General features: G+C 41.6%; 1 protein-coding gene across 2 annotated transcripts in view; it reads right to left on the bottom strand.

Annotated features, from left to right (window-relative positions):
* Nucleotides 1-16034, bottom strand: part of gabrb4 (gamma-aminobutyric acid type A receptor subunit beta4) — a 57564-nt gene extending 41530 nt beyond the window's left edge. The window contains exons 1-2 of one of the 2 annotated variants that reach the window (XM_064981236.1): nucleotides 15147-16034; nucleotides 13546-13640 (exon numbers count right to left, since the gene is read on the bottom strand). In XM_064981236.1, coding sequence (XP_064837308.1) covers nucleotides 13546-13640; nucleotides 15147-15226 — 175 coding nt within the window. In that variant the 5' untranslated portion in view covers nucleotides 15227-16034. Of the gene's footprint in view, nucleotides 1-13545; nucleotides 13641-14526; nucleotides 14607-15146 lie in introns of those variants that run through there. The other variant, XM_064981237.1, reaches the window with a different exon arrangement.
* Nucleotides 16035-20415: the final 4381 nt, after the last annotated feature.

Genomic DNA, 20415 nt, shown 5'->3' with positions numbered 1-20415 from the left:
ATTTGATTATCCCTGAGCCAAATAGGTGAAAAATCTGTCAATGTGCTCTTGAGCGAGGCACTTAACCCTAATTGCTCATGTAAGTCACTCTGGATGATGTAAATGTAGCAGTCATCACCCTGACTATGACAGCCATACATAATACCCTCCATTTTGTAAAAGACAAAAAATATATAAAAAATATGCCCTGAGCTCTTACTCATTTGGCACGTATAATTAAGCAATAAGGCCTGAGGGGGTGTGGTATATGGCCAATATACCAAGGCTAAGGGCTGTTTTTAACGCAGGACGCAACACAGAGTGCCTGGATACAGCCCTTGGCCTTGGTATCTTGTCCATATACCACCAACCCCCAAGGTGCTTTATTGCTATTATAAACTGGTTACCAATGCAATTAGAGCAGTAAAAATAAGTGTTTTATCATACCTGTGGTATACCACAGCTGTCAGCTAATCAGCACTCAAACCCCCCAGTTTATAATGCATAATAAATATTAATTCAATACAAATGCATTATTGTGCTTTATAATTCCTTTTAAAAGGGGTCATGCTTTATAAAGGCCTCTCATATGTGTTACAGATGTATGGTGGGAAGGGGCCTGTCAGAACCGGGAGAAACCAGAAGCCCTGGGTCAGTGTTGTTCTGTGGGCTGGCCGTCCCTGTCTGTGGCTGAGGCTGTTAAATCACATAACTAACGAGTTCTGCACTACTCAGGCTGCTGTATGGTGGCATTTGTCTGAGATATACTGTCCATTCCACTAATATTTGGCGCTGCAATGTAAATTGCCATATATATCAGATGCGTATGGCCACACCTTGTTTAAATTCGTAGTTCAAACTTGTGATAGTAGTCAGAGTACTCTACAGCAGGTTGGAGTATAGTACGACAACACATTGCTATAAACACACCCATATTACTACAGTAGACTAAGATAGTCAACAACCTCCCAACTAAACCCTGCAGCAAATTCAAGTTGAGAAAACTTACTACTGGAAAGGAATTTCATATCCATTCCTACATTCCATTACACAGAAGGCTGTCTACATGTAATAATATTGAAGACGGACATATAGACAGAGTGAGATACAATTGTGCCGATTTCCCTTTTTAAAACAAATGTGCCTATAAATAATTTGACAATGCTTTTAAAAGTAACCACCAATGGCAGTCAAATGTTGGAAGATGTAGATAACAGAGAAGAAAAACACTTACTGAAACAATTTACAGACCACTGGTTTTCATTAGATTTCCCACAGTCCTTTAAGGCCACTTAAAACTCCAAATGATGAGCTGCTCAAAGACAATGTAATTAGGGGCTTTCAGTTCACAGTGTTATTTCTAGGAGATCTCCTATTTGACCGTAGCCTTAATTATTCTGCACTTATTGACTGATATGACCACCTGGCCACCGTGATCACATGATTGTTTGGCGGACAACCTTGTTTGGAGAAATGTGTGACACGAAATGAAGTGGTCATCATGTGATAGTTGACAATGTCAAGCTCGGAAATTTGGATGGACTTTGATCCCAAAAATGGTACTATCCTCCCCAACATTTAAAAATACATTACAGGCCTAATGGTTTGTCAGAAGTCATGGCTGTCTCAGTCTTGCATTTGCATTGTGAGTCTTATCATAGCATATCTTAAAACCAACCATAGACGACATGCACTGTAGTTCAGCAGCTAGTATTCTATCCCCCTGGTGAAGTCGGACTGAAAAGTCAGATATAGCCGTCTGGGATGTGCACTTTAGATTCTAATCATGGTGACTTGGGGATCTCAGTACAGAAGGATCCTCTGACGCAAGGAGATAGGCAGCCTCTAACGCAGTCTGAGCGTGTGTGTCAAATCAAATCAAATCCAATGGCATTTGTCACATGCATCGTAAACAATAGGTGTGGACTAACAGTGAAATGCTTACTTACGGACCCTTCCCAGCAACGCGGAAGAAAGAAAATAATATAAAAGTAAAACATGTAATAACAGTATTAATAGATACAGAATGAGTAAAGATAACTTGGCTCTAGACAAGGGGTACCAGTACTGAGTCAATATGCAGGGGTATGAGGTAATTGAGGTAGACATGTATAGTACTTGGATTAAAGTGACAGATAGTAAACATGTCTGAATGTGTGTGTCTGTGTGTGTGTGTGTCTGTATGTGTGTGTGCCTGTGTGTGTGTCTGCGTGTGTGTGTCTGCGTGTGTGTGTCTGCGTGTGTGTCTGCATGTGTGTGTGTGTGTGTGTCTGCATGTGTGTGTGTCTGTATGTGTGTGTCTGCATGTGTGTGTGTCTGTATGTGTGTGTCTGCATGTGTGTGTCTGTGTGTGTGTGTCTGTGTGTGCGTGTGTGTGTCTGTGTCTGCATGTGTGTGTGTGTCTGTGTGTGTGTCTGCATGTGTGTGTGTCTGCGTGTGTGTGTGTCTGCGTGTGTCTGTCTGTGTCTGCATTTGTCTGTCTGTGTCTGCATTTGTCTGTCTGTGTCTGCATTTGTCTGTCTGTGTCTGCATTTGTCTGTCTGTGTCTGCATTTGTCTGTCTGTGTCTGCATTTGTCTGTCTGTGTCTGCATTTGTCTGTCTGTGTCTGTGTCTGTCTGTCTGTTTTTGTGTCTGTGTGTGTGTGTGTCTGCATGTGTGTGTGTCTGCATGTGTGTGTGTGTCTGCATGTGTGTGTGTGTCTGCATGTGTGTGTGTGTCTGCATGTGTGTGTGTCTGCGTGTGTGTGTGTCTGCGTGTGTGTGTGTCTGCGTGTGTGTGTCTGCGTGTGTGTGTCTGCGTGTGTGTGTGTGTCTGCTGTCTGTGTCTGCATTTGTCTGTCTGTGTCTGCATGTGTCTGTGTCTGCATGTGTGTGTCTGCATGTCTGTCTGTGTGTGTCTGTGTGTCTGCATTTGTCTGTGTGTGTGTTGCCTGTCTGTGTCTGCATGTGTCTGTGTGTGCGTTTGTCTGCTGTGTCTGCATGTCGTGTGTCTGCATGTGTGCGTGTGTCTGCATTTGTGCTGTCTGTGTCTGCATTTGTCTGTCTGTGTCTGTGTGTCTGTGTCTGCATTTGTCTGTGTGTGTGCCTGCATTTGTCTGTCTGTGTCTGCGCCTGTCTGTGTCTGTCTGTCTGTGTGCGTGTTGTCTGTCTGTGTCTGTTTGTGTGTCTGTGTCTGCATGTCTGTGTGTCTGTGTGTGTGTGTCTGCATGTGTCTGTCTGTGTCTGCATGTTGTCTGTCTGTGTCTGCATGTCGTGTGTGTGTCTGTATGTGTGTGTCTGCATTTGTCTGTGTGTGTCTGTGTCTGCATGTGTGTGTCTGTGTCTGCATGTCTGTGTCTGTGTCTGCGTGTCTGTGTCTGCGTGTGTGTGTCTGTGTCTGCGTGTGTGTGTCTGTGTCTGCGTGTGTGTGCGTGTGTGTGCGTGTGTGTGTCTGCATGTGTGTGTCTGCATGGGGTGTCTGCATGGGGTGTCTGCATGGGTGTGTGTCTGTGGTTGTGTGTGCGCATGCCTGCGTATGTGACGGCGTGTGTGCTGGCAGGGTCGTCATGCACACCAAAAATCTGAGGGTACACAAAGCACGTGAGGATGGTTGGAGGGTAGTTGGAGAATTTAGCATTTTTCAAACACCCAAAACAGCTTTTTCCTGTAATCTAGAGTCATATTGATTCTACTTAATTCTCTATAAAAAGACATATGTCTATTTTGCTGCACATCTAAGCATACCACTTGATCTGTTTGTATCCTCATGACTGGTGGTACTTAAAAAAAAATATTTAATTACTACCATTTACATAAGTATTCAGACATTTTACTCAGTACTTTGTTGAAGCACCTTTGGCAGCGATTACAGCCTAGAGTCTTCTTGGGTAGGACGCTACAAGCTTGGCACACCTGTATTTGGGGAGTTTCTTCCATTCTTCTCTGCAGATCCTCTCAAGCTCTGTCAGGTTGGATTGGGAACGTTTCTGTACAGCTATTTTCAGGTCTCTTCAGAGATGTTCGATTGGGTTCATGTCCAGGCTCTGGTTGGGCCACTCAAGGACAGTCAGAGACTTGTCCCGAAGCCACACCTGCGTTGTCCTGGCTGCGTGTTTAGAGTCATTGTCCTGTTGGAAGGTGAACCTTTGCCCCAGTCTGAGGTCCTGAGCGCTCTGAAGCAGGTTTCATCAAGGATCTCTCTGTACTTTGCTCCGTTCATCTTTGCCTCGATTCTGTCTCGTCTCCCAGTCCCTGCCGCTGAAAAACATCCCTTCAGATAATGCCTCCACCACCATGTTAAACCGTAGGGATGGTGCCAGGTTTCTTCCAGATATGACGCTTGGCATTCAGGCCAAAGAGTTCAATCTTGGTTTCATCAGACCAGAGAATCTTGTTTCTCATTGTCTGAGAGTCTTTAGGTCCCTTTTGACAAACTCCAGGTGGGCTGTTATGTGCCTTTTACTGAGGAATGGCGTCTGTCTGGCCCTTCTACCATAAAGACCTGATTGGGAGAGTGCTGCAGAGGTGGTTGTCCTTCTGGAAGGTTCTCCCATCTCCACAGAGGAACTCTAGAGCTCTGTCAGAGTGACTATCAGATTATTGGTCACCTCCCTGACCAAGGCCCTTCTTCCCCGATTGGTCAGTTTGGCCGGGCTGCCAGTTCTAGGAAGAGTCTTGGTGGTTCCAAACTTCTTTAATTTAAGAATGATGGAGGCCACTGTGTTCTTGGAGACCTTCAATGCTGCAGAAATATTTTGGTACCCTTCCTCAGATCTGTGCTTCGAAACAATCCTGTCTCGGAGCTCTACGGGCAATTCCTTCGACCTCATGGCTTGGTTTTTGATCTGACCTGCACTGTCAACTGTGGGACCTTATATAGACAGGTGTGTGCCTTTCCAAATAATGTCCAATCAGTTGAATTTACCACAGGTGGACACCAATCAAGTTCTAGAAATATCTCTAGGATGATCAATGGAAACAGGAGGCACCTGAGCTCAATTTCGAGTCTCATAGCAAAGGGTCTGAATACTTATGTGAATAAGGTATCAGTTTTTTAATTTTAATAAACTTGCAAAAACAATCTCATTATTGTGTGTAGATTGCTGAGGATTTCAGGATTTGTATTTTTTTAATCAATTTTATAATAAGGCTGTAACGTAACAAAATGTGGAAAAGGTCATATGCTTCTCTGCATCTCTACTAAAATCTGGATAAAAGATTGGATAAAAGATTGAAATAAAAGATTGAAAGCAATGTGAGTCTTATTCAGTACATTTAGTCATTGGTTGTTTTTTAAAAGCCTACCAAACTGGACAGCAGGCATGCTAATAACTAAGATAGAGTAGCTAGCTTGTCTAACTAGATTAATAGCCTGAAATGGCTTCTTCGTAGCTCGTTTCAAGGTTGGGAACCTATCTGGGCTAGCTAAAGCCATCTTCATAAAATTGCTAGGTGGCTAGTAGTAAACAGGAAAAATCTGAGGGTCCTAGCGCCGGAGTGGTCAGGAGTGTGTATGTGGGAGCGTGTATGCATGTGTGTATTTATCTGAGAGAGGGAAAGAGAGGGTATTGGTGACTAAGATGGGGATGAAAAGGGATAGATTAAGACTGTTAGTGCTGTGTGTGCGTGCGTGACCGTGCCTGTGTTCATGTGGGAGGTGCTTTAGTACTGACCACATGCTCCCAGCGCTGTCCCTGCAGTGACAGAGGGATGGTGATGTGTTCTCACATCGTTGCAATTAAAACAAATTCAAGTGCAACACATTACTTACTGCTGAAATCACACCACATCTTTCTCTCCCCATTGTCATCACAAAGAAAAATCTAAAGGAGAGAAATTCCCTTGCCACAAAAACCCTTAGTGCATCACAGCCTTGGGTGTGACATGTTGCGTATCCAGACAACTTTCCTTTTCAATTTAGCTAATTAAACACTGGGCCATGTTTTATATGACCTGACCGTAAATGGGCTCCTTCGTCATGAGACCATCCATGTGTGGGGCAACGTGGTGCTGTCTTTGTTGAAAGGCCTGGCTCCAAATGACAAACCGCGATCTGGTAGAAATCAAGGTTGTCAAAAGCTGACCTGATGGGTTGTAAAGGAGGTTGTAAATAAAGTCTTTATGTGAGGTCATTCATTTAATGGCATCAACAGCTGATTCCATTTCCTTTTTATGGGTGGAAATGTTACACCGTGCATTCGGAAAGTATTCAGACCCTTCCCCTTTTCCCAGTGGTGGAAAAAGTACGCAATTGTCATATTTGAGAAAAAGGTAACGATCCCTACTTTGAAAATGACTCAAGTAAAGGTGAAAGTTACGCAGCAAATTACTACTTGAGTAAAAGTCTAAAAGTACTTGGGTTTAAATATACTTAAGTATCAACAGTGAATATGAATGCAAAAATATACTTAATTACCAAAAGTATAAATCATTTCACATTCTTTATACTAAGCAAACCAGACAGCACAATTTTCTTTTTTTGTAAATTTACAGATCGCCAGGGGCACACTCCAATACTCAGACTTCATTTACAAATTAAGCATTTTGTGTTTAGTGAGTCCACCAGATCAGAGGCTGTAGGGATGACCAGGGATGTTCTATTGAGAAGTGTGTGAATTGGACCATTTCCCTGTCCTGCTAAGAAATTAAATTAAATGCAACAAGTACGTTTGGGTGCCAGGGAAAATGGGTGGAGTAAAAAGTACATCATTGTTTTTAGGAATGTTGTGGAGTAAAAGTCGTCAAAAATAACAATAGTAAAGTACAGATACAAAAAAACTACTTAAGTAATATTTTAAAGTATTTTTACTTAAGTACTTAACACCATTGCCTTTTCCACATTTTGTTGCGGTACAGCCTTACTCTAAAACGGATTCAAGAAAAATGGCTTCCTTATCAACCTACACACAATACTCCATAACAACACATTTTTTTTGCAAATATATATATATATATATATATATATATATAAAAATGGCAGACCTTATTTACATACAGTAAGTATCCAGAGTATTCAGTTCCTCTGCGGAGATGGGAAAACCTTCCAGAAGGACAACACTGTGCAGCACTCTACCGATCAGGCCTTTATGGCCTGGAGCAGGTTGAGCGCTTCAAATTCCTTAGTGTCCACATCAACAACAAACTAGATTGGTCCAAACACACCAAGACAGTCGCGAAGAGGGCACGACAAAAGCCTATTCCCCCTCAGGAAACTAAAAAGATTTGGCATGGGTCCTGAGATCCTCAAAAGGTTCTACAGCTGCAACATCGAGAGCATCCTGACCGGTTGCATCACTGCCTGGTACAGCAATTGCTTGGCCTCTGACCGCAAGGCACTTCAGAGCGTAGTGTGTACGGCCCAAGTACATCACTGGGGCAAAGCTCACTGCCATCCAGGACCTCTACACCAGGCGGTGTCAGACGAAGGCCCTAAAAATTGTCAAAGACCCCAGACAACCCAGTCATAGACTGTCTCTCTACTACCGCATGGCAAGCGGTACCGGAATGCCAAGTCTAGGACAAAAAAGGCTTCTCAACAGTTTTTACGCCCAAGCCATAAGACTCCTGAACAGGTAACCAAATGGTTACCCGGACTATTTGCATTGTGTGCCCCCCCCCCCCCATCTCCTCTTTTACGCTGCTGCTACTCTCTGTTTATCTTATATGCATAATCACTTTAACTATACATTCATGTACATACTACCTAAATTGGCCCGACCAACCATTGCTCCCGCTCATTGGCTAACCGGGCTATCTGCATTGTGTCCCACCACCCGCCCACCCCTCTTTTTACACTTCTGCTACTGTCTGTTCATCATATATGCATAGTCACTTTAACGATACCTACATGTACACACTACCTCAATAAGCCTGACTAACAGGTGTCAGTATATAGCCTTGCTACTCTTTTTTCAAATGTCTTTTTACTGTTGTTTTATTTCTTTACTTACCCACACACACACACACACACACACACACACACACACACACACCTTACAGTGAAATGCTTACACATGTTGTATTTGGCGCACTTGACAAATAAACTTTGATTTGATTTGTTCACAATGTTGACATCAGCAAACCACTCGCCCACACAACACAATACACATGGTCTGCAGTTGTGATGCCGGTTGAACGTACTGCCAAATGCTCTAAAACAACATTGGAGGCAGCTTATGGTAGAGAAATTAACAATCAATTCTCTGCCAACTGCTCTGGTGGACCTTCCTGCAGTCAGCATGCCAACTGAAAGCTCCCTCAAAACTTGAGACATCTGTGGCATTGTGTTGTGTGACAAGACTGCACATTTCAGAGTGGCCTTTTATTGTCCCCAACACAAGCTACACCTGTGTAATGATCATGCTGTTTAGTCAGCTTATTGATATGCCACACCTGTCAGGTGGATGGATAATCTTGGCAGGAGAAATGCTCACTAACAGGTATGTAAACAAATTTGTGTACACAAATTTAGAGAAATAAGCTTTTTGTGCATGTTGTGTTTATATTCTTGCTCAGTGTAGTTGAGTGACTACAACTAGCCCATTGACTTGGTTGCATTTTTAAAACACAATGAAGAGTCTTGAAACAACACCAAATAAACAAAACATTGAAAACGCACTTTACTTTGGTCCTACTCTAAGAAAGAACAGAGATGAGAGGTTCAACGTTGACAGATGAAGATAAGGAGAGTGTTTTTCTTATCATTTTTCCTATTGTCAAGATACATTAGCCAAGGCCAAAGCAAGACGATTCTACAGAAATATAACAATACAATGAATGTAATGCCATGTATAAACCAAACACTGGCCTTACCACCATGACCCATTATAGGGCTGGGCGGTATACTGTCTTTGACTAATTACCGGAATTGATGCACGGACCAGTTTGGGTTTTTACTTTACCTTCTCTAACGGTATTTGAATGTTTGGTAAATGTGATATGCCTTGTGTAACGTCCATTTGTATAGTTTACTTCGCTACTTGAGTCATCTCTCTCTCTCTCTCTCTCCACACACAAACCTGGTCCCACCCTCTGTCCCTCAAGGAGTGCATTTTTTGTTACTTGACCACGAGACACTTTCGTTCAGTCTGCATGGTCAATGTAGCACATGCAACAATGTTGATGACAAATGTTTCCAATTTGATCTTAATATAAATCCACAAGTGTTCTATAATTACAACATTAGTTTGTTTCTTACATCTGCAAACAGCTAGTTTGTATTTTCTTAGCAAGTTAAGCTAAATCATGTTAGCCACTAATGCTAATCACTAGTTAGCTGGCTAGCTAACTAGCTAATAAAAGTATTGAGTCAGTGCAAATGTACAGTTGAAGTCCGAAGTTTACATACACTCAGGTTTCAACCATTCATTTTTCAACCCCTCCTTTAAACAGCTTGGAAAATTCCAGAAAAATATATATGTCATGGCTTTAGAAGCTTCTGATAGGCTAATTGACATAATTTGAGTCAATTGGAGGTGTACCTGTGGATGTATTTCAAGGCCTACCTTCAAACTCAGTGCCTATTTGCTTGACATCATGGGAATATCAAAAGAAATCAGCCAAAGAATTGTAGACCTCCACAAGTCTGGTTCATCATTGGGAGCAATTTCCAAACACCTGAAGGTACCACGTTCATCTATACAAACAATTGTATGCAAGTGTAAACACCATGGCACCACGCAGCCATCATGCCGCTCAGGAAGGAGACACGTTCTGTCTCCTAGAGATGAACGTACTTTGGTGCGAAGATGCTGGAGGAAACAGGTACAAAAGTATCTATATCCACAGTAAAATGAGTCCTATATCGACATAACCTGAAAGGTTGCTCAGCAAGGAAGAAGCCACTGCTCCAAAACCGCCATAAAAAAGCCAGACTACGGTTTGCAACTGCACATGGGGACAAAGATTGTACTTTTTGGAGAAATGTCCTCTGGTGTGACGAAACAAAAATAGAACTGTTTGGCCATAATGACCATCGTTATGTTTGGAGGAAAAAGGGGAAGGCTTGCAAGCTGAAAAACACCATCCCAACCGTGAAGCACTGGGGTGGCAGCATCATGTTGTGGGGATTCTTTGCTGCAGGAGGGACTGGTGCACTTCACAAAATAGATGTGGATATATTGAAGCAAAATCCAGACAGTCAGGAAGTTAAAGCTTGGTCACAAATGGGTTGTCCAAATGGACAATGACCCCAAGCATACTTCCAAAGTTGTGGTAAAATGGCTTAAGGACAACAAAGTCAAGGTATTGGAGTGGCCATCACAATTTGTGGGCAGAACTAAAAAAGCGTGTGCGAGCAAGGAGGCCTACAAACCTGACTCAGTTACACCAGCTCTGTCAGGAAGAATGGGCCAAAATTCACCCAACTTATTGTGGGAAGCTTGTGGAAGGCTACATGAAACGTTTGACCCAAGTTAAACAATTTTGAGGCAATGCTACCAAATACTAATTGAGTGTATGTTAACTACTGACCCACTGGGAATCACTCTCTATTCTGACATTTCACATTCTTAAAATAAAAAGTGGTGATCCTAACTGACTTAAGACAGGGAAGTTTTACTAGGATTAAATGTCAGGAATTGTGAAACACTTTAGCCAAATACATTTCAAATCAGTTTATGTAAATTTCCAACTTCAACTGTAGTTAGCTAATACAGCCTGATACCAGTGCTGGTGGAGGCCTAAATCAGCATGTTGTTTGTGCAACAGTATCTTTGAAATCAAAGAAGATTAGGCAAAGCATGAATATATTGGCTATATGAATAAAGATTTAATGTAGCCAAATATTATAGGGTCCCCTAGGAAACACAAATGAGTGCCGGAAATGCAGAAATTGATGGAAATGCAGGAAATTATTTTAGGCTGAAGTTGAATTGAACAGTATAATCAATCAGAATGGAGAAAGATCCATTGAAATAATTTAGAGTGTATGTGTTGCCACCCTAGGGTCACGCCCTACTCATAAAGCACATTTAGAACTTTTATTAATCAAAAACATAAAATATCATCATACCTTCAAAAATTGGAAAAATAACATGATATTAATTTTTGGCCATATCGCCCAGCCCTAACCCATTATCCTCCTCATCATCATCATCATCAACATCAAGCACATTGATGTATTCTTTTCCTACCTTGTTTGTCTGTCTAGTTACCTCAATGCATAATCAGATTCAACAGAGCACCTGGGTGGTTCGGATAGTGCTGAGCACAGGCTATTTCTCAGTCAGACAGTACAGTATAATCTACACAATCATGAAAGGAATAAAAGAGGTAAAAAACCAGGCCTCACCGTCGGCAACTAACCCAACGCTGAATATTACAGAAACATAGCAGAGGAGAGTGCAGGGAGATGGAAAAGCTGTCTTTATTGTTTCACCATACTATCTTAACATTTTGCTAACCTCGCTGATCATACACTGGACTATATGTAAATAAACTGCTAAATTAGACACAGATACACTTAGAGAAAAGTCACAGTAGCCCTTGTTGTCATTCACGCTACAAAGTAAAGGTTGACTAGTTTGTCCTTAAACTAAAGCATAGAGAATGAAATCCAATTTATATGATTCCCCTCAGTAGTGGGGGTAGGTGGATGTTGGGGTGGGGGTGGGGAGATAGTGTGTGAAGGCCTGATGTTGGATTGTGTTGACCGTTTTAGGGCTCCAGTTTGGCTCAGAGATCAATGAAGAGGCGAGGGGACAGGGGGCTGTGTGGAGCGAGTGCAGCCTGCATTTTCATGCGGATCTACCAACGATAAGGCCACCACACATCAACTGGTTCCCACGGCAGCACCCTGGGCAAGCCAGGATTCAACCATTTAAACCACAGGCTCTATCATCGACAAGTATAGCGTTCTGGGTCAGTTTTCTCTATTCTGGTTCCAGCACAATAGCTTCAAATATCTGAGTCCGGCATGGGGCACCAATTAAAAGGGCTCCCTCGTTCTTTTGGCTCTCCAGAGCTGAAGTTGGTCAGCAGTTATGTCAGGAAAGAAGTGGCTGATTGATGATGGAGTTATCAGGATGTGATGGACTACAGCTCCCTGGCCTGAGGCAGCCGTGGCTGGAGGAAGAGGCGCTGCCGCTGCCTGCCCGGGACACTCAGACTAACAACTTAGTGTGCTGCAGTGTGGAGGAGCAATGGGAACTGACTAGAGCTGCAAAGCAAGGAGAGAGCTGGACAAGAAAAAGCTTAATGCAATGTTATGGTGACTTCAAGTGTAGACCGCTAAGCAAAGCATAATTCAAAGGCACGAGAGAGAGAGAGAGAGAGTGTGACATCCCAAATACACAATAGCACATCTCTGTCAAAGGAACTCTATTCTAGCTTGACGTTAACCACAGAGAGAGAAAAAAGAGAGAAAAGTACAACAAATAAAGACAAATGTCTGAATTATGTTTTACAACCGTTTTTGTTGTTGGTATCTGATCATGGATGTTGCTGTGCTTTTTACAACACCGATTGGCTGCTTTCATGTTAAAGCAAAAATAACATGTTTTTGGGATAACATGTAAGTGATTAAAATATGTGTATTTTAAGGTACTATGAGATATATATATATATATATCTCATAGTACCTTAAAATACACACATATATATATTATACTATATATATTATATATATATAGTACCAGTCAAAAGTTGACACACCTACTCATTCAAGGTTCTTTATTTTTACTATGTTCTACATTGTACAATAATAGTGAAGACAACAAAACTATGAAAATAACACAAATCATGTAAAAAGTGTTGAACAAATCAAAATATATTTTATATTTGAGATTCTTCAAAGTAGCCACCCTTTGCCCTGATGACCACTTTGCACACTCTTGGCATTCTCTCAACCAGCTTCACGAGGTAGTCACATGGAATGAATTTCAATTAACAGGTGTGCCTTGTTAAGTTAATTTGTGGAATTTCTTAACGCATTTTTGCCAATCAGTTGTGTTGTGACAAGGTAAGGGTGTTATACAAAAGATTAAGATAATGCTGTTGTTTTCCTATTACCATGGAAGTAACATTTAAACCTCACAAATGAGCTTTCATTTTATACAACTTTCTCTTTTTGTCAGTATTTTGCCAGTACCACTGACAAACTGGACAATAATAAAACGCATTTAGCCTGCCCTACATTTTAGAGAGGACTGAACTCACTGCTATGGCTACAGTCTGACTCACTTGTCTTCAGCTTGTTTTCAAAACTCACCACTAGTGGTTCAACCCATTAAATGTTCTCTCCAATTATACCAATCTACTAGCCTAGGTTCCCACTATTAATTGCGTCGGTAGGTAAAAACTTCATGTTTTTTTCTATTACAAAGACTTTGTGTACTGGCATAAGCCTTGGTTAACAATCCTTCAATGCAGCTGCACATCAAGAAACCGTGTGTTAGACAGGTTCTGTATGTGCCCCACTTCTAGACAACAAAAGCCATCTTCCATATGTGGTTGTTAACAGACGCGGAGCAAATGAGACGGTAGCAGCCACTTCAAAGCCTCTGCCTTTGGCGTTCCAAAAGGCTAACAATTCAAATGGTTTCAGAAAAAATAACAACCAATAGCACAGGTACAATATATCTCACACACCTCCAAAATCAGGCCTTAGACGGATGTCATACCCCTTCAGCAACTTGTCCACCGTGGCCTTGGCCACAGATATTCCGGTTTGTCCAGTGGAGGTGCTGTGGAAAGAAATCACAGTTTTAAGACCCTGTCAGGAGCCATGAGTTGAAACTAAGCAAGAAGCTCAGTTAGCCTACTTTTGAATACGTTTCACATTACACTTGTAACCTTCAACTTGCTCAATATTCAATAGCAAACCTAAAAGATGACATTTCAATATTTCTGACATTTCTAATTGGTAAGTCTATGGTGACAACCACTGCTTTTAGTGGGGGCTGGGAGCCTGCTTTCTTGAAGTGATCTGAATTAGGCTACACCTGGCATGCTAAAGGCTCACCTCTTACATCTAATTGCACGTGTCAGTGGGACATTGAGAAACACACAGGTATTTAAATTCCATAATTAAATAAAATACCTGATTGATATGTTACTTATTTACACTGAATGACAATGTAATTAACCACATAATTCACGAGGCATACAAATATGAAATCAATGAGCTGATGAACGTGTCAATGCGTGTAGGAGCGTAGTGATCACCCCGTTTATTTCCTGTCATGATAGGCCACTAGAAGGAAATTGAAATGTCAAAATGGAAGACCCAGTTTGGGGCCACGACTGTTTGATTAGCGAGCGAATGTTGTCAGTCTCAGTAGGTTAAATGCAATGTAGCCCAGTGGGGAATATACCATGTGAACGTGGTGAATATAGATCTTATTTTTGTTGGCCTACCAGTATGTCTTCATTTACACTGGACATGACAAAACATTAGTCAAGAAATCGTCCTTCTATTGCTAAGCCTACTTCACCATCTCCACTAGGCGGTTACAGGTGCTCAAAATACGCAACACTGGAGAGGACTGAAGACTTGAAGAGTAGTGTGAATGTTGAATTAAAGGTTTGATCAAATTCAAAATCATACGTGTTGAAGTGATGATAACCTACTTTAGACGACTGACAGGCATTTGAGTTTTATTTTATCCCGCTGATCAAGGATAAATCGGTAGTAGGTAGGCGACATGGTGTTGTTGATGGGGTGGAATCAAGACATGGTCATTTGCATTTAGGTGGATTTATGATTTTCTTCTTTCCATGTACATTGCGCAGATATACGTCTAGAGTTAACGTCTTAAAATTACAGTACGGATGAGGCTTTGGCTACATTCCTCTGGCTAACATCCATTAAAAAGCTATTGGTGCTGATTGATCAATGGTATGGCTAATTTAATAGACTCAGCATTGTTACTAATTATCGGGTATGTACGGTCTGATTGTATTTAATATGATTGATACTCGCCCCAGCCAATTAGCCGCTATTTACAATTTGGATAGGAGTGCGTTTAACAATAGACAACATGAACGCGCGCTTCTTGCTCGCACACAGGCGCGTGCGCCGCAGAAAATGGTTTCGTGTTAAGATTGCAAACGCAATACGAGTAGTAATGTCGCCTTAATGTCGGTGCTGACAAAATCTGATTTCAGTGGGGGTTTTCCTTCGTATAGCCTTCTGAGGGTTATGATAAGCTTTTGCTCTCATGGAAATATATCTTAGAATGCTGTCTTACCTTTGAACAAAGCAAACGAAGGACAGAGCCGCCAAAGCAGAGAACATTCCACATAATTTATCTTCTTGAGGACCCAACATTTCCACAAATCCTTATATAGTTTCAATAATCCAACCGCTTATGGTCCAAAGAAAATTGTGAAAAGAAAGTTTAAAAAAGCAATTCAAATAAATTGCTGGGAAAAAAAAATATGATACATTACATTTAGTCATGTAATGGCTTTATACAAAATGCGTGTTTAAACCTCGTAATTGGTCCAAGCTGTTTTCCCAAGCTATGGAAATCCGTGCAGGTCACAGACCCCCTCAACCAACACCAGAAGATCCGACATCTTGCTCATTACAGCCCACACAAGACTTTAAAAAAGTAATAACAAGCCTTGTTCTTTAAAAACGAAAAAGCCCAGAAAAACTGAGAGACGTCTGATAAGGAACAGCAGCGTCTTGTTGATTAAATTGGCAGTTGCAATTTCCCAGTCCAAACCTGCAGAAGAGGCATGGTTCCAGCGATGCTCCGGCGCTAGAGATTGTTCCACAATGTAGGCTATGATGTGTTTAAGAATTTCTTTTAGCTGTAAATGTTTGGGGGTGAAAGGGGAGGCGTGGGTAAAAAAAATAAAACATAAATCTTCATTCCCCTTTTGTTGCTGATGATGTAAATTTGCTTCTCTCAACTCAAAGTCAGTGAGGAAAAAATGTCCATAAAAAAAATGCAATGAACAATATCTGATGCAGACGTCAGAGCAGGCTCTATCACCCTTCTGGTGAAAAATTAGGCACAGCGAAATATGGATGACCCGTCATATATATCGGCCAGTGTATGTATCACAACATTGGATTTTATGTCAAAGAGGATAACCAAGTGAAATGCCCAGTCGTCGCCGTTGTCCAGCCTTATCTCTTGATTGAATACCTTACATGTTTCGTTCATCTTCTTCTCGAAGCACTGAGCAAATAATGACAAAGATTGAGGAACACCCACACGAGCATTTGCGGTGAAAACAAGTGTTGAAATTCCCTTGTACAAGATTTCGTGGGAAATAAGTTCAACCTAATGTATTGTATAAAATGCTAATGTTAATTGAAATTGTAAAAATCTGAAATCTAAGGAGAAATTTCAACGGCAGCCTACCCATGCACTGAATCGCCAAGGAATGAAGTGAAATGATGGCCATATGATTCTATTCTCCCTGCAACCCATTAGAATGTTGCTAGTACCTTCCGGTGCGTTACATGCATTACCACTTTACCACATAGCCTATTTGAACACACATCAACACTCATAGGGTACTGACTGAAGACAACACACACACACACACACACACACACACACACACACACACACACACACACACACACACACACACACACACACACACACACACACACACACACACACACAATTGAAATGCAGCTAAATGCAGTTCACGTTACATCCATACAGTTGTGTAAGTAGATAAAGAACATACAGGCACTGCTGCAGCCACTTGAGCATATTAGATCAATAACTTCAATAGCATAAAACATTATTCAAGTATTTATTTGAATGATAACACATCACATGGTACAATCAGACAAGATGTGTTTCACACAGAAGAGGAGGCTTTCTGTAAGGATCTATGTGCTATCCAGTTGCTAAGCAACCCAGCGAGCACTGATGCAGTTATGGTGTTTCGAAGGCTATGTGCAAAAGCTCATTGAAAGAACCACTGCCACTACAGTGGCATCATCTGTGGGACAGAGGAGCAGACATTCAGATGTATAGGAACATGTGTGAACCATACTTCCAAATGCTAACATTGAATTAGGGTTCAGTGACGTGATGGGCCTGGAATACCTTTTGAATGATGTGTGTTCTCTTTGTCAGTGTTTTAACAGAGGCAAACTTGTTTTCCCACTGCACAATAATACACGTATTTAGCCTCCCCTGCATTTTAGAGAGACTGAACTCACTGCTATGGTTACACTTTGAATCTCCATATTGTCTCAGCTTGTTTTCAAACCTTACCACGGTCTTGTTATCTTTGTCAGTGTTTTAACAGAGGCAAACTTGTTTTCCCACTGCACAATAATACACGTATATAGCCTCCCCTGCATTTTAGAGAGACTGAACTCACTGCTATGGTTACACTTTGAATCTCCATATTGTCTCAGCTTCTTTTCAAACCTTACCACGGTCTTGTTATCTTTGTAAGTGTCTTAACAGAGACAAACTTGTTTTGCCACTGCATATTAATTCACTTAGTTGGCCTCCCATGTATTTTAGAGAGGACTGAACTTACTGCTATGGCTACACTTTGAATCACCCTGCCTCACCTCATCACCACCATCATCATCATGACAATAATATAGTGTAACACAATCTGGCAAGCTTTGAAATAGAACAAACAGAATAGAACAAACTTACTGTAACTTACTACTGTACACACCAAGTATGAAGAGAGTTTGCTAACACTTTATTTGGATAGTCCATCTCTAGATGCTCTACAGACCGTCTACAGACTATCAGTGACATTTCAACTATCTACTAACGCTAACCTTTATCCTAACCGTAACCATAGCAAGCAGTTGCTTCTCAACAGATAGTTTGTTGATAGCATGACCATCTGTAGAGCATCTACAGACGAACAATCTAGACTATCCAAATAAAGTGAGTGACTGAGAGTGGAGAGTTTGTATTGATCGTCTGTGCTCGAGAGCCAGCCACTCTGTCAGTGGTGCTGGACTGATTGATATTGAGGTCAAACCAGCAACTATTTGGGCTTTCTCTGTATCATGAACTTAATTGGTGATGAAAAAGTACACATTTGTACAAAAAAAGTGTTAAAACAGCTAATCTATAACAGTGGACAGCGCATCGTCAGGCGTGTCAATAGCTGACGCCGATCTTAATCAGTAGCAAGCTTTTATACACTTAAACAGCCTAAATCCACGGCAATATGCCTGGAAACATTTAATTCACTTTTATTCTCTGCCTCTATATTTACATTTTAAAAGTTAATTATATTTGTTGCATGAATAATTTAATTCAAATATACAGTGTTGTAGAGAGCATGATGTTGAATATGTATTTTTGTTATAATTTCATTGAATTAATTAATTTCCTGTATGATAGTAAAAAGACAAACTTAAGATGCATTCTTAAAGAGAAAAAGGGAGAGAGAGCGAGAGAGAGAATTGCATCTCACTGAAGCCAAGGCACTTCTTTTTGCTGACTCAATGAACACAGTCAAGCCTGCTGTTTGGAAATGCAACACTGCAATGGATTGATGGCAACACCCTTTTACTTTGTAAATATCACACATTTTGGTTGTTGAATCTCAAAATTGTATATGTCAAACATTTTCAACAATTGTTCTATTACATTTATTAGTTGCTTACTAGTGTAGGTGTTGGTATATGGTTAGGGCTGGCATACAGTATACACAAAAAGTAAAGATTCTTGTATATTCCACAATATCTTGCAAGAAGATGATTAGTTCATTGATATTGTTCCTGAACCAACAGAAAACGGGATGAAAATGTGGAAAATAGCTAGAGATTTCCCTTTCATTTCCTTTTCAGACAACCCTTAGCTATAGGTCTTCACCAGGGTGGGTTGTGTCAGAGGAAGATCGAGGGTCAGCTTAGCTGGAGCGCTAGCTAGCTGTGGGGAGAGAGACGGAGCGTCTCAGACAGTGTGCCAGATGGGTCCCCCTTAGCACAGTCTCTGAGGGACACAAAATCGACACCTCTGTCCACTTGCCTTTCCCCCCAAAGCCCATCCATGCATGCTGGAACCCTAGTCCCCGGGGTCACCTGAACACAGGACCTGGCTCTAATTGGCTCCTGTGGAAGGCCATCCAAGCCCCTGAGATGTGTGTGCTCCCTGCTCCTTTTTTCCCCTTTGCTCACATGTTGCATAACGCATGCGAGTTATTGGGTCACCCTTACTCCTCTGATATAAATAGTATCACATGCTTAATGCATTGCTGCCTCCCAGTCACTATTTTGCTCTTCTTCTCTAGCTATGGGTGGCAGGTAGCCTAGTGGTTAGAGAGTTGGGCCAGTAACCCAAAGGTAGGTCGATGTTTCCTTGAGCAAGGCACTTAACCCTAATTGCTTCAGGGGGCCGTACTCCTATGGCTGACCCTGTAAAGCAACACATTTCCCTGCACCTATACGCTGAATGTGACATGCCTGGGCACGATGACATACATAAAACCACATTGCACTTCTCTCTCAACATCTCCCTTACTGTGGTGGGTTCATCTATGAACTATGAAATTGCAATGTTTCTGCAGGATTATCTGTGGTGACTGTCACAATAGAAAAAGGTCAGATGGTGAAGGAAACCAACAATGTATAGCAGCGATTGGAGATTCAGCACCATGGACAGCGTCAGAATGGGAATCCCGAAGTTCAGCACCAGAAGACAATGGTCAGCAACCATCTAGGTGCAGCCGAGAATCCCTGGAAATAAATACAGGACTAGGCTACATCTACATCCAGCAAAATCTCATCCTTTACAGAGAAGTCCTTTGGTTATGCTTGATAAATGATAGTGGACATTTCTATTAGTTAAAACATGTAATCATGTGCCTCTCTTTCCTACAAACAGCACAGACTAACTTTAGGTAATGCGCTCATTCAAGCCACTCAGTGATTGCTGTGACATATCTGATTTGGGAGGGTCATATCGGCCCAAAAGTGGGATAGGGAGGATGACAGTGTTGGGTGAAGGGCTCCAGTCCATCTCCCGTGGACCACCAATTGTCTTCCTGTTTTCACCCTCCATAGGAAACAGAGAGGTCCAGCAGACCTCCAGGGAGCAACAGGGCTTGAAAAAGACTGCCTTTTCTCATGTTACACCTGACAACGACTGCATGGGCTAAAGGAAGAAAGGAATGTGAAAATCAATGGTTGTATAACTGATGTATGCTCTGGGCTTTCTGCTAAGGGTACCATCTCACTGATGAGTTTCTACATGCACTCACTCACACTTCTACTCTCTCCCTGGTCACTGTCGCAAGGCCTGATCAAACAGGAGGGGTTCAGTTCACTACATTTAGACAAAACACAAATCGTAACGGCCAGTAACAAACTGTGTGTCGTACGATAGGCAAGCAGGTAAATCCCCCTTACATGATGCTGTTCTCAAGGGGAGTTCATTGTAACTGTAACCCTCACATTTGCTTTGAAGACGTTCAGAATCCGGTCATTTGTTTGAGTGCTACAGTATATGCAATGGTATAGCAAAAGGTATAATGCGAATAAAGAGGAACTGAAGC

The sequence above is a fragment of the Oncorhynchus masou genome, chromosome 12, assembly GCF_036934945.1.
Source record: "Oncorhynchus masou masou isolate Uvic2021 chromosome 12, UVic_Omas_1.1, whole genome shotgun sequence".
Classification (NCBI taxonomy): domain Eukaryota; kingdom Metazoa; phylum Chordata; class Actinopteri; order Salmoniformes; family Salmonidae; genus Oncorhynchus; species Oncorhynchus masou.
Note: the sequence above shows the minus strand (reverse complement) of the source record. Positions and strands in the feature narration are given on the sequence as shown.